Raw genomic sequence first — 15,198 nt, forward strand, 5'->3', positions numbered from 1 at the left:
GCGTGCGTGCGTGCGTGCGTGCGTGCGTGTGTGTGTCTGCATGTCTGCGTGAGTGTATGTGTGTGTTGCGCTTGCATGCATGTGGCCAAATGATGTTGTCTCCGGTCGCTTATTGGATTGTGGAAAGATCCTGAATGTTTTACGTTCTATGTTATAACGATTTAAATATGGCAAATAAAATAGGTGGACACCATGATGGGAGAATAGTAAGCTAAGCAAACCGAAACATGCATAATTCACAGACCATTAAATACCTGACCATGTGTCCGAGAAAATAAACCGGTTTCTGTCAAGCTTCGACCCTAACAGGCCATTAGTGTGTCACGTTTCGACGAAGTGTTGCCCAACAAGTTGTTTATAAGTAGAGTGTATGTCTGTGCATGCATGTGTGTGTGTATGCGTGCAAGCGTGCACGTGTGTGTCTATGTGTCTGTGTATGTGTACGTGTATGCTTGTATGTGCGTGTATATGTTTGTTTATGGCTGTGTGGGTTCCTGGTAATGTGTGGGTGTATTGCATGCATTTGTGTGTGCATGTGTGTGTGTGTGTGTGTGCATGCATGCACGTGTGTGTCTTTGTATGTGTGTATGTGTGTGCTTGTATGCGCACGTATACGTTGCGTGGGTGTATTGCGTGTTCCCGTTGTTATGATATTTCCCGAGGAACAGGTCAAAGGTCAGGCCGAGCTATCATTAAGAGGCAATCTTATCAACCGGGGCGGGTTCTGAAAGCCCGTGGCTGATAGCTTTCACTGTCGAGAAGGTGGCAGAACAACACCGTGTTCAAAACATTACGCAATGACGTGGTATTGATTCATGTGGTGAATTATTGACGCATTAGGGATTGTTGATTGGTTGTTTTTGTAACAGAAGAGAAACATTAAAGAAAAGGAAACATCCCACTTGCTAGCGGCTTCCACCACATCCTCCTGAATAATATAATAATAATAATAATAATAATAATAATAATAATAATAATAATAATAATAATAATGGCATGAACAACCTAACGAATGTAATCATTTGTGTAATTGTTTGTCACTCTGAATGATGCGTGAAAGCCTGAGGCTCTGTCTCAGGATGTAAGACAGAGATAGAGATCAAATATTAATAGCATAAACTGCCTCTGTTGTTGACGCCGATATCCGTTAGAGCTTTGAGTATCCAATTGTACCCTTTGGACTTCGAATGGTGTGTGTGTGTGTGTGTGTGTGTGTCTGTGTGTGTGTGTGTGTGTGTGTGTGTGTGTGTGTGTGTGTGTGTATGTGTGTGTGTGTGTGCGTGTGTGTGTGTGTGTGTGTATGTGTGTGTGTGTGTGTGTGTGTGTGTGTTTGTGTGTGTGTGTGTGTGTGTGTGTGTGTGTTTTTGCGTGTGTAAATGTAGCTGTGTGTGTATTGGCGGAATCAAAACCAGATCAACAACACATCCCATGATATTTCAATCTTGTTTCACTTTGGAAACTCCACACTGCCTCGTGCCAATATGCAAATAGCAGGCCGGGGTGTGTGGCTTCCTGTTGTCCCGGGCTGTCGCAGCTTTCAGTCATTAGGGTTCAGTCCAATGGGTCGGCCTGTGGTCGGTTGAGCGATCACAGACCTCACGGGCTCTTTGAACTGAGGTGTCGTCAGGGGACAAACACAGGCGCCGCTCGTAACAGGACCGTCCGTTACAGCTCCTTGTATGTACAGGGGGGGGGAAAGGGTAGCAGACTAAACCAGGGTTGGATAGATGAGTCGACTAGCCCTGCCCTGCCACAGACCAGGCCGTGATTAGTGTTCCTCAACCGGGGCTGTTCTGGTGTGGATGACACAAGAGGGGTTTGCAGCAGGGTTAATCACTGGTTCCCCGAACTGGGGTTTGAACATCTATGCATACCCAACGCCTACAGCTTGTCCACTTGATCCCGCAAAACTGGAAATCGGAAATTCCCTTATTGAGGATCGGTGTGCAAACCGATACAGATACATGATGTACGTGTGCAGATTAGTTTATTGATATCATTTGTTACGGCTGCTTAGCTCAAGACTGAAACATGAAAGTGAGTAGAATAGAAAACCCAACTGGCAATATAACAATAACAAAAAACAGCATAAAAAGAAATATTCAAATTATTTATAAAATATGCATCTAAATTAACCACAGAATGTCATAAAAAAATGCCTGTATATATATATATAATATATATATATATATATATATATCAAATAAACCCACATTTATAACTGGAGTGAAGTAGAAGTAAGGGACTCTAAAATGTGTCTGTGAACACGGTGAATTACAGATATACATCCAGAGAATGTTCCTGTCTCACTCTTTGGATACGGTGATGCTACATATTTGGTGGGTCTGGGGCTTGAGGTGGCTGCTCAAAAATGTTTGGGAGCCCCTGAACTCACCCCCACCAGCTACAACAACAGATGTTCTCTCTGTACACCTGCTATGTAAAGCCAGGGTCAGGCGCGGGACAGATGACGCAGCCCGGTGCATGTAGACACCTGAAATAATAAGCACCTTTTAAAGAGAGAGAGAGAGAGAGAGAGAGAGAGAGAGAGAGAGAGAGAGAGAGAGAGAGAGAGAGAGAGAGAGAGAGAGAGAGAGAGAGAGAGAGAGAGAGAGAGAGAGAGAGAGAGGGAGAGAGAGAGAGAGAGAGAGAGAGAGAGAGGGAGAGAGAGAGAGAGAGAGAGAGAGAGAGGGAGAGAGAAGGGAGAGAGAGAGGTAGATAGAGACGGAGAGAGATGGGGAGAGAGAGATAGATACGAGAGGGATGGATGGAGAGAGGCAAGAGAGAGAGAGAGAGAGAGTAAGAGAGAGAGACCGATAGATAGAGTTAGAGAGAGAGAGGGAGAGATGGAGAGAAGCAAGAGAGGGAGAGGGAGAGATGGAGGGATGGAGAGAAGCAAGAGAGAGAGAGAGAGGGAGAGGGAGTGCTGTAAAAGGGGCAGTCGAGGGGGGTAAAGGTAAAATCAAAGTGAAGCGTCATGGCTATCTAATTTTAGCCTAGGGTCGATAGCCCCTGGCTGACTGACGGGCGGACAGCCACAGGACCGGGACACACTCCTTGTTTTTGTGTTGTTGGCCTTCACCAGTACTCGACCCTGACGTCCCTGACTTGAACCCAACCCCTCCTCCATCTCCTCCTCACTTTGCATGAAGTGGTTCTGTTTTAAATAATTCTGCAGTTTCTTCAAGACGTCTGTCAAGGAAAAGCACGAATTTAAACAAGGTTTTATCAAGTCTCCCAAAAATAAAATTGGGAGACTTGACCTATGACCTTGATCGGGGCAGCCTAACCCTTTTCCTATTTTTTTTTTTTTTATGCGCGTTGATACTTAAGGGAAATCAGCAACGAAAACAAAAACACTGAAATATGTTTGACTTTACTCTATCCAATTTTTCCCCTTAGCGTAGGACTATTCTCGCTCAAATATCTAACGCAAGCTGATGCATGCCAGGGAAGCTGTGACGTCAGTTGTTTACAGTTTTCCAGGTCGCCGCTTTAGCAGCGAACGCGGCCCCATTACATAACCGCCTTGCTGATCTGTGCGAACTCCGTGCTCGCTGCCTTGGGAGGAGGAAAACACGGAGCTAGGATGGCTGGTGGGTGCATTGTTGGCCATTACTGACAGAGTGCGTTTACTGGTCCACTGCTGCAGAGGGGCTTACATGCTGACAACTGACTCTCGCGCGCTCATACCCACTTAGTTGGACGCGCGTGCGTGGTTATACATTTACTCCAAGGGAGCGTTGGTAGAGTAGGTGGCCGGTGACACCTTGAGTTTTAAAATGTCTGAATCAGCTGCTGTGGCACATAGTATGAGGCGGTGTTCGACAACAATGAACCTTCTCCATGACTGATTTGCCAGTCCGTCACCATAGGCCTACTACTCCATCCCGAGCCGTGTCGAAAACAACGATGGCTGCAGCACGTCCTTGTGTCGGCGGACGGACGACGCCCCCTGTTGGTGGATGGGTGCAATTGCACAGTAAAAAAATAGCCTCTATATATATATATATATCTATATCTATGTATGTATATATCTATATCTATATCTATATATATATCTATATATATATATATATATATATATATATATATATATATAGAGAGAGAGATGTATATATATGGGTTATATGTGGTGTAGTTGGCAGGAACTTTTTTTTTCCCATATTTTTTGGGACTGAGGAAAACATAACGCCGCTAAATAATTGTATATAAATTGAAAGATCTGTTTGAATTAGAATAAGGCCTGTAGACAGACAGATATTCCTGGCTTTCAACACACAGAACTACGGGGAGATACGATCTTTCTGGATAAAAAGCATATTAACGTGTAAGAGTCGTTTACCAAGGCTTTAAGAAACATTTTAGACACACACACACACACACACACACACACACACACACACACACACACACACACACACACACACACACACACACACACACACACACACCATATGATTTAATATGAATACATAAAGGACTCATTGAAATCGGTTTAGAAATGTAAAAGTTATTGCCTCTTTATCCAGAAAAAATGCAGCTTTCCCATTTACTTGTATAACTTTACAGCCCATTGCAATTGGCCTCTCCAATATGGCGGCGACGTTGACGTATCGCAGCAATGGGTCGAAGCAGAGATTTCCTATGAATGTCTACGGAGGTCCCCTTGCGCCCTCTAGCGGAGCACTGGAGGCGGGCCGTCTGCTGCCCGGAACCTTAGTAGTCCGGCTCTTGTTCCTGATGGGAAGGTTTATTTTTGAATGTGTGGGTTCGATGAATGATTACGAGTAAGTGCCATCCGAGTTAATCTGATATATGTGTTAATAAACTAAACGCATCAGTGATTAACTTTAGTTATGAGGGTCGCTGTGTTTGTGCTGGTTATGTGTTTGAGGAGAATGCTTCCGGGTTCAACAAAATCCAAACTAAAATTGTCAGCTGGTTTTACAAAACAACATTAAACTGGACAGGTTTGAACAGTAACGTTAGGCAAGTCATTCTTATTTAAATATTATGAGTTTGTATTAATAGTATACATACACATATTTGACCGAGCACTTAAACATTCTTTTAGCGTAGAAAGCATACAGTCAATCATACTGGTAGGTTGATATAGAAAGTTAATCTCCATGTAATAATGTATTTAAGCAAAACAATACAAGCATGATCCGAGTAAACTTTACCTTTTAAAAACGTTCGCTGTAACTGTGAGGTGTTATAAGATAAGAGGTGTTCAACTGATCCAATGGGATTTAACTGTATTAAACAGAGGAAGAGGTTTCATAAACACGTCGTTGCGGATTGGCTATATCCAGAAATGCATGAAATCTAAACGATTTCATTGAGTTATCTATATTATCCAATTATATATATGGTTAAGGGTTGTGCTATATCAAATAATGTTGATAAATGTGATTTATGGTGTTCAAAAATGGGGTGTAAATATCACATATTTTTGGCTATATCGTCTACTAGACGTAGCTGTATACTTTTGGTGGTTTTTAAAGAGTTTTTTCTCTGCGGGCCCCTATATATACAGTGTGCCACTCAGTATGTCAATCAATAGTCTGGTAGCTTTATTTGCATCCTGAAAATCCCTAATTTCACGCTCCCCAGGTGATCGCCATGGCGACGACCTCCTCCTCCAGCAACCCCCCGGCCGCCCCGCTCTCTGTGGCGGCCCATGTGCCCTTCCTCCACCTGTGCACCACCTTGGAGAAGATCCAGAAATGCAAACTGCGCCCGGACAAGTCCAGGTTCCTCCGGGACTTCATGGATTCTTGGCGTAAGTTCCACGACGCCCTCCACAAGGGCCTGCCCACCACGGACTCCTTCTACCCGGCCATGCGCCTCCTGGTTCCCTCCTTCGAGCGGGAGCGGGTGGCCTACGGCATCAAGGAGAACATGCTGGCCAAGCTCTTCATCGACGTGCTGGGCCTCCCCAAGAACGGCCCGGAGGCCGACAAGCTGCTGAACTACCGCGCCCCCACCTCCGCCCAGGGCGAGGCGGGGGACTTCGCCAGCATGGCCTACTTCGTCCTGAAGAAGCGCTGCGCCGGTCAGCAGAGCCTGTCCGTCAAGGAGGTCAACGACTTCCTGGACTCGGTGGCGGCCAACAACGCCAGCAAGCAGAAGGAGCGCGTGCGGAGCAGCCTGCTCCACCTCATCACGCAGAGCTCGGCGCTGGAGCTGAAGTGGCTGATCCGCATGATCCTGAAGGACATGAAGCTGGGCATCAGCAAGGAGACGGTGCTGCAGGCCTTCCACCCCGACGCCAGCGAGCTGTACAACGTCAGCGCCGACCTGGACAAGGTGTGCTGCACGCTGCACAGCCCCGAGACGTCGCTCAGCGAGGCGTGCGTGGCCGTCTTCTCGGCCTTCAAGCCCATGCTGGCGGCGGTGGCCGACGTGCGGCAGATCGAGCGGCGCATGCGCCACGGCGTGTTCTTCCTCGAGACCAAGCTGGACGGCGAGCGCATGCAGCTGCACAAGGACGGCGACGTGTACAAGTACTTCACGCGCAACGCCTTCGAGTACACGCAGCAGTTCGGCGCCTCGCCGCGGGAGGGCTCGCTGACGCCGCACGTGCACGGGGCGTTCGCGCCGCACGTGGTCAGCTGCATCCTGGACGGCGAGATGATGGCGTACCACCCGACCACGGAGGCCTTCATGCAGAAGGGCAGCAAGTTCGACATCAAGCGGCTGACGGACGACTCGGAGCTGCAGACGTGCTACTGCGTGTTCGACGTGCTGCTGGTCAACGGCCGCAAGTTCAGCAAGGAGACGCTGCGGACGCGGGACGAGGCGCTTCAGACGGTGTTCGAGCCTGTCAAGGGCCGGATCCACCTGGTGGCCAAGACGGAGGCCCAGACCACGCAGGAGGTGGTCAACGCCCTCAACGACGCCATCGACAAGCGCGAGGAGGGCATCATGGTGAAGGACCCGCAGTCGCAATACAAGCCCGACAAGCGAGGCGAGGGCTGGCTGAAGCTGAAGCCCGAGTACGTGGACGGCCTGATTGACGAGCTGGACCTGCTGATCGTGGGCGGCTACTGGGGCAAGGGGCGCCGCGGCGGCATGATGTCCCACTTCCTGTGCGCCGTGGCCCAGGCGCCCTCACCCGGCGAGCAGCCCAGCGTCTTCCACACGCTCTGCCGCATCGGCTCGGGGTACACCATGCAGGAGCTGTACGAGCTGGGCCTCAAGCTGGCCAAGCACTGGAAGGTGAGGGGGCGGGGCTGGGAATCGGTAGGGGCCTCGCGATGTGATCCCATTTATTTTGTGCGGTTAAAAGTGTTGGTTTAACGCTGAGGTTTGGGTTGTACTGCATGATCGTCGTCGGTTGTTTTTTATTTATTATTTTGTGAACAGGGCCCAATGGAACAGAACATATTTGATGCGAATTTACTATTCGGTGAATACACTATAGCGCCCTCTGTAGGCTTGCATGATTAATTTGCTTCCACTTAGATTACGTTGCCCTACCTGGCTTGAAAAGAACCTCATAAAGTATTGCGGAGACCAAAAAAACACAAGATGTTTAACGCTAACACTGTCCTTCCCTGTCGCTGCCTGAAGGTGTACCGCAAGAACGACCCGCCCGCCTCCATCCTGTGCGGTACGGAGCGTCCCGAGGTCTACATCGAGCCGCGCCACTCGGTCATCGTGCAGGTGAAGGCGGCGGAGATCGTGGGCAGCGACATGTACAAGACCAACTGCACACTGCGCTTCCCCCGCATCGAGAGGATCCGCGACGACAAGGAGTGGCACCAGTGCATGACGCTGTCGGAGCTGGACCGCTTCCGCCACCGCGCCTCGGGGAAGCTGGCGTCGCGGCACCTGCAGCTGGACGGGGACGGCGGCGGCGGCAGCGACGGGCAGCCGGACAAGAAGAAGAAGAGGAAGGCGGCGGCGGCGGCGGCCAAGCCTCGAAGGGTGGTGGGGCTCCTCGACCACTTCAGGCCCCAGGACCTGTCGGCGGTCACCAAGGAGACGGATATGTTCGAGGAGGTGGAGTTCTGCGTGCTGAACGGCAGCGAGGAGGACCCCAAGGCCGAGCTGGAGAAGGGCGTGGCCAGGTAAGGTTTTTCACTTTACACTACTACGTCATTTCGTCGAACGATGTGAAGGACCTAGAGCGTCTTATAATGTAAAATGTTCATATCATAGAGAAAAATAGATATTGCCATATAATTCTGGAGAACACCCGTGAACGATGGTGCGGGTGTTTTTGTCATAGCATCTAGGCGGCAGTAGCTTAGGAGGTAGAGCGGGTTGGCTGGTAACCTGAAGGTTGCTAGTTCGATCCCCGGCAGTGTCGAGGTGTCCTTGAGCAAGACACCTCACCCTAACTGCTCCCGACGAGCTGGCTGTCGCCTTCCATGGCTGACTCCACCGTGAATGTGTGAACATGTGCGTGAATGGTGAATGTGAGGCAATATTGTAAAACTATTTGGGTGGCCATTGGTTACAAAAGCGCTATATAAATGCAGTCCATTTACATTTATAGCCGACCTCTTTCCACCTTCTATTGAACTAGTCTCACAAGCCGGTTTCGTTTCACATTTGATACTATTTAGCCTGAAAAGCTAAGAGCTTGTGGAAAGAGAGCGGATTACATTCAGATTGGTCCTGTTTAGCATCTCCACAGAATTTGACTGTCTAGTTATAACTGGTGACTTCAATTTTCATACTGAGGATTTGAATGACAAGTGTGCAAAAAAACTTTTTGCCATTTTGGACACATTTGAACTGTCTCAACATGTGAAAGAGGCTACTCATTGTAAGGGGCACACTCTAGACCTGGTTATCACAATAGGCCTCAATGTTTCTGATCTCTCTGTGACTGATCCTTCCTTGTCTGACCACTTTTGTGTTTTCTTTAACATCTTTTATTCCCGACATACAGACAAAATCAAACACTGTCAAAAAAAGGTATATCAATGAAGATTCTAATGTACTTTTTAAAAAGGCCACCTCCTTGCTACCACCTCTAAACCCATGTTCTGCTGATGATCTTGTAGAAAACTTTAATTTGAAAATTTTGAAAGTCATAGATGTCATTGCACCTTATAAGGTTAAAACGATTTCTGGAAAGCAAAAGGCACCCTGGAGAAAAGCTGCTTCTGTAACAGCACAGAAAAAGGAATGCAGGAAGGTTGAACGCATCTGGCGTAAAACAAAACTTCATATTCACCATGATATCTATAAAGAGAGCCTCCGTGCCTACAATTTAGACTTAAAAAATGCTAGAGAAACATTTTTCTCCAATATCATTAAAACCAACCTAATAATGCAAAAACCCTATTTGCAACTGTTGACAGACTGACCAATCCCCCAACAGAAATTCCACCTGATCTCCATTCCACGCAGAAATGCAATGAGTTTGCAGCTTTTTATATTGATAAAATTGAAGGTATCAGACGTGCCATCAATATCTCCACGTCAAACAAAAATGTTGGACTACCACCCTGTTCAGGCAAAAATTACGTGGCAAGGATGGCATGCTTTAATGTTATAGACTCTCAAAATCTTGTGGAAACTGTGACACAACTAAAGCCATCCACCTGTTGCCTTGATACTATACCTACCAACCTCCTTAAGAATGTTTTCGACTGCCTAGCAGTAGACATATTGCAGATAGTTAACAACTCTCTCCAGTCAGGCAATTTCCCAAAAGCTTTAAAAAAGCGGAGCCTAGATGCCTCTATTATTAACAACTACAGACCAATATCAAATCTACCCTTCATAAGTAAAATCATTGAGAAAGTTGTCCTTCAGCAACTAAATCACTTCCTGGCATCAACTGGTTGCTATGACACCTTCCAATCAGGATTTCGACCCCTGCACAGCACTGAGACCGCCCTTATTAAAGTTGTAAACGACATCCGTCTTAACACAGACTCTGGCAAAACCTCAATACTAATGCTACTTGACCTCAGTGCTGCATTTGACACTGTAGACCATACATTACTTCTGGAAAGGTTAGAAAACTGGGTGGGGCTTTCAGGCACTGTCTTAAATTGGTTCAGGTCCTACCTACAAAATAGGAACTACTTTGTTTCCATTGGCGACTTTGTATCAGAATCAACCAACGTGACATGTGGAGTCCCACAAGGTTCGATCTTAGGACCCTCTTTATTCAACATCTACATGCTCCCACTAGGGCAAATCATGCAAAATAACAATATTGACCATCATTGCTATGCTGATGACATGCAAATCTATGTATCGCTATCACCAAATGACTATCGGCCCATAGATCTGCTGTGCCAGTGCATTGAGCAAGCGCCGAAATTTCCTTCAACTAAATGAGGACAAAACAGAGATAATTGTATTTGGTTCTAAAACGGAAAGGCTTAAAGTAACCCAACACCTTCACTCTCTGTCCCTGAAAACCTCAATCAAAGCCAGAAATCTAGGGGTTATCATGGATTCAGATTTACATTTTGACAGTCACATCAAATCAGTTACAAAATCTGCATATTATCACCTTAAAAATTTAGCAAGACTTAGAGGGCTCATGTCCACCGAAGACTTACAACAACTTGTACATGCCTTTATCACTAGTAAGCTTGATTACTGCAATGGTCTCCTTACAGGTCTCCCAAAACAAACTTTGAGGAAGCTTCAGCTTGTTCAGAATGCTGCTGCTAGAGTTCTAACAAAGACCAAAAAAATTGATCATATTACACCAATTCTGAAATCGTTACATTGGCTTCCTGTAGGTCAGATAATTTATTTTAAAATCATGTTGCTAACCTATAAATCCCTACATGGTTTAGGCCCAAAATATTTAACTGATATGCTTCCACTACATCAGCCTTCTAGACCACTAAGATCCTCTGAGACCAATCTGTTAATTATCCCCAGAGTAAACACAAAACATGGGAAAGCAGGATTTAGTTACTATGCAACAAATAGCTGGAATAAACTCCCAGAGGATTTAAGACTTGCCCCAACTCTGAGCACCTTTAAAACAAGACTGAAGACGTTTATGTTTGCTATAGCTTTCTGCTAAATCTTAAATACATTGCACTTTCTAAAAAGCTTTTTTAACTTTGCCTTTATTTTCTATTTTAATACTAAAATGCCTTTTTCTATTTTACCCATTTATTTGCATATGTTTTTCTTTTACTTATCTATTATTTTATTTTTTTGTTTGACAATGTTTATATGTGAAGCACTTTGAGTCTGCCTTGTGTATGAAAAGTGCTATATAAATAAAGTTGCCTTGCCTTGCCTTGTTTAAAATATTTAGCATTGGGCTAATTGTCTCACTCGTAGTTTGCTGAAAATAACGACTTTCATATCAGAAATATTTGACGGTGATGTCCATTTGCTGTAGTGCATGTGAAATGCAGTGGAATTTTATAACCCTTTTTATTAAACAATGGCAACAGAATGTCCACCCTGATGGACGGTTCAGCCTACCAGTTGCTACAGTCCACTGTGTAGGCTGGTAGACTGATCCATCCATCATACATCAGGGTGGACACTTCCACTTGTGATGTCACTTAATCACAGCTCATGGGCGGATATTCAAACAGCTTGTAACGGCTAATCACATGCAGACCTGGTGTTCAAACCAGGAACCCTTTAAGTGAAACGTGTACCCTTAAAGGGGAGATATTATACCATCAGGTGTGAGTGCGATTAGCTTTTACAAGACGTTTTGAAAATCTGCCACTTCTGACATCACAAGTGGGCGTGTCCACCTAGATATGTGCTGGATAGATCAGTCCAGCAGCCTATCGAGTGGGATGTAGCGAAAGTTGCTCATCTATCCGTCATACATCAGAGTGGACACGCCCCCACTTGTGATGTCAGAAGAGGCAGATTTTGAAACGGCTTGTAACGGCTGATCACACTCACACCTGGGGGTGTAATATGTCACCTTTAACCCTAACCTCTCATAACGCCCCCCCCCCCCCCCCCCCCTGCCCTGCTTCCAGGTGCGGCGGTGTGGTCGTCCAGAACCCGGGCCCCGACACCTACTGTGTGATCGCCGGCGTGGAGAACATGCGCGTGCGCAACCTGACGCTGGCCGACACCCACGACGTGGTGCGCGCCGACTGGCTCCGCGCCTGCCTGGACGGCGGGCGCGTGGTGCCGTGGCAACCGCGCCACATGATCCACATGACGCCGGCCACGCGCGAACACTTCGCCAAGGAGTACGACGCGCACGGCGACAGCTACTTCGCCGACACGGACGAGCGGCAGCTGCGCGAGGTGTTCGCCCGCATCGGCGAGGGGGCGGAGCCTGTGGACCCGGGGCAGGTGGAGGAGCGCTACGGGTGGACGGACCTCCCCTCTAGCATGTTCCGCCAGTGCCGGGTGTACGTGGACCGTCACGCCGACCTAGGACGGCCCGACCCAAAGGCGGCGGCGGGCGCGGCGGCGGCGGGCTACCCAACGCTCTGCCTGGAGACCAGGGAGCTGGAGCTGCGTTACCACGGCGCCACGGTGGTGGGCGAGCTGGAGGAGGGCGTGTCCCACGCGCTGGTCGCCGAGGAGGCCAGGCTGCTGGACCTCCGGACGCTGAGGCGGCTGTTCAAGAAGAAGTTTAAGATCGTGCGGGAGGCGTGGGTCAGGGAGTCGGTGGAGGCGGGCTTCCTTCAGGACGACGGGGAGTATCTGGTGTGATGGATGGGTCGTCGTCAGTGCGACGCACCGGAAGAGGATGTCTTTGAGCACTGTTTCATAATGCTCGGTGGATCGGGATCAGCACTTAGCCATATGTTTGTCTGTGTTTGTTTTTGCACTTTGTGAGAATCAGCCTCACAAGTTTCCTCTGCTTGGACGGCTGACAGTAGACAAGTTGAAGCTTGTCGGAAGGTCTTAAGAAATTAGATGAAAGTCGCAGTGCAGTTGGAGCGCACCGTTTACCGAATGAAAAAACATTGTTTTCTGTTTTAAGGATAGCTTTTATATATCATCCATCGTTAATGTCTTACCTTTGATTTCGAGTGCTTCGTTAAATGGGGCCATTGGGGATGGGGGTGTCCATTGATAGTTTTTAGAGTAGTTACTTCACCTTGACTTGTGTCTTACCACTTTGAAGGAGATGAATAGAAACCAAACTAATGCCCAAAGCATGGAATTCACTGTCGAAGGAAGGAAGGCTTATTTTATTCAGCCCTTTTTATATAATAAGTCCTTTTAGTCAGCTGTAACAGATAGGTTAGATGGCCATACACAACATGAATCATGTGTGAGTCAGACACAAATCACACCACGGTCTTCTATTGGTATCATATCTAATGTCTTGATTTTCTTGGTTTTAATGATATAAACGAATAAATGTAATTTTAAATATGATGAAAAATGTATTTCAACATTTTTTGGTAAAGTACCTCTTCCAAGTTGTTTTTGCAAAATGAAATGCTGTTGAGGACAGTGAATTACATTAAATGCTACATAATTATTTACATGCAGGATAGGGATTTGTTTATATCCGATATTCAATGCTCAACAACACCTGAATGAGATGTCAAAACGGGAGAGGGTTATAAGACGACTTCAGGAAGAGGAGGAGGAAGGCTACAGAACAACATGGACTCCGGGCTCTTCCGTAGAATGTCACAGGTGTGTCTTGGGAGCCACAGAATGTGTTGGGCCCGTCATTACCCTTGCCCCGGGGGCCTGTATTCGGCGTCCTGGGCATTGTTTTGGGTAAATGTCACATGAATACATTCTGTAAGGGGAGAGGCTCAACAAGTTCCTTCCTCGTTTGTAATCTGGACGTAGATGATGGTGTGGATGTGGAGGCGAATGCAGGCTACGTCGCGTTTGTTGTTGCCTCGTTTAGTTGTCGTTTTGATTGCATTGATCACTTAGAGAGTCGTTCACGTTTTGTAGATTTAAAGATGCTGCAGGTAAAATTGAGGAGCCGTTTTTTTGTGTTATTGGTTAGAAATAGCATAGCGATCCATCAGCTATTAATGAGTGAAATTCTCTGTGAGAATATTTGTTCATAGTTGACTGCACCTGCCTCTGGATGAGACCATCTGCTCGCGGCTCATCTCTGACCTGTCGGGGCATCTCTTCCCTGATTGGTTCGGGGAATCCATCTGGCCTGTCACTCATAAATGTGTGAAACGCAACATTTCTCATTGGCGGAGAAGGGAGGGAGGGGACGTTTGGTTGCTTGTTTAGCGTCAAAATCTTCTGCTCTTTTATATTCTCTCTCTTTCCTACCACTCTCTAATCGTATCTACAGCATATTTTAAAGAGATTCATTGACAGATGAGATTCATTTAATACGAAAAATTAATAAACGATTGTTAAACCAGAAACCCGTTGCGGGACAATGCTCTGAAATAAATCAAAGTGTATTGGAACATAGCCCTCAGCCTCCAGGGAGGACTGCTGTAATCAGCCCTGCGGGGGCTGCCGGTAGGGACTTCCGGTGCTACAGCACAACACTACAGCTCTCAAACAGCCTCTGGAGTCTCTAGCCAAAATTAATTAGCTCCCCGCTGAGACAGAGGCTCTACTGTAGGCTCACGTAATGGAAGCCAATGAAGCCATTGTTCTGAGGCGGATTAGCGCACCTTAAACACAGTGTACCGAAATATATCATCCCCGCACCTTTTTCGACTTTCCCCCTCTTTGTTTCTTCCGATGGTTCCCGCATTCAACCCCATGGCCCATATTTGTTGTTGTTTTGTTGAGGGGTAGAACGTGGTTGTGTTCAAATAATCATCAAACTTTATCAAAAATAAATTGATGTAGGGCTATACTACTTTAACAAATAAGCCAATAATCAATTTGTTACAATCAATTTACATGAACTAAGTGACCAGTTATTGTTGTTGCTTTTTCCTGCGTGTCGTTTTGTGTTGAACCAGGCAATGCACGCCATAATCCAGCAGCGAGCGTGAGTAAAAAGGAAAAGTGCTGACCTTGCAAAAACGACCTCTAGGCTGCATGGGCGCCGAGCGGCTCTCGCGCGAGGAGAGCAGATTCAGCACCCCGGAGAGCTCCTCACACCACCGGCTCCAGGCCCGCCGGGGGACGGCGTCTGAACCCTCGGTGGGACACGGGGACAAATGAAACAAGGGGCACCGCACAACACATGATGGGACAGGAAACACACACACATACACACGCACACGCACACCAAAACAGTCTGGTATATATATTTGTATTATTCACGTAGTGTACCCTATTTTGTATTTTTAGAATTCCACA

General features: G+C 47.0%; 1 protein-coding gene across 1 annotated transcript; it reads left to right on the forward strand.

Annotated features, from left to right (window-relative positions):
* Nucleotides 1-4,674: 4,674 nt before the first annotated feature.
* On the forward strand, nucleotides 4,675-13,433 carry lig4 (ligase IV, DNA, ATP-dependent). Its single transcript, XM_060048990.1, has 4 exons — nucleotides 4,675-4,790; nucleotides 5,620-7,227; nucleotides 7,582-8,081; nucleotides 11,958-13,433. The coding sequence occupies exons 2-4, from the start codon at nucleotides 5,629-5,631 to the stop codon at nucleotides 12,646-12,648; spliced, it is 2,790 nt and encodes a 929-aa protein (XP_059904973.1). The 5' UTR covers nucleotides 4,675-4,790; nucleotides 5,620-5,628; the 3' UTR covers nucleotides 12,649-13,433.
* Nucleotides 13,434-15,198: the final 1,765 nt, after the last annotated feature.

The sequence above is a fragment of the Gadus macrocephalus genome, chromosome 4 (genome assembly GCF_031168955.1).
Source record: "Gadus macrocephalus chromosome 4, ASM3116895v1".
Classification (NCBI taxonomy): Eukaryota; Metazoa; Chordata; class Actinopteri; order Gadiformes; family Gadidae; genus Gadus; species Gadus macrocephalus.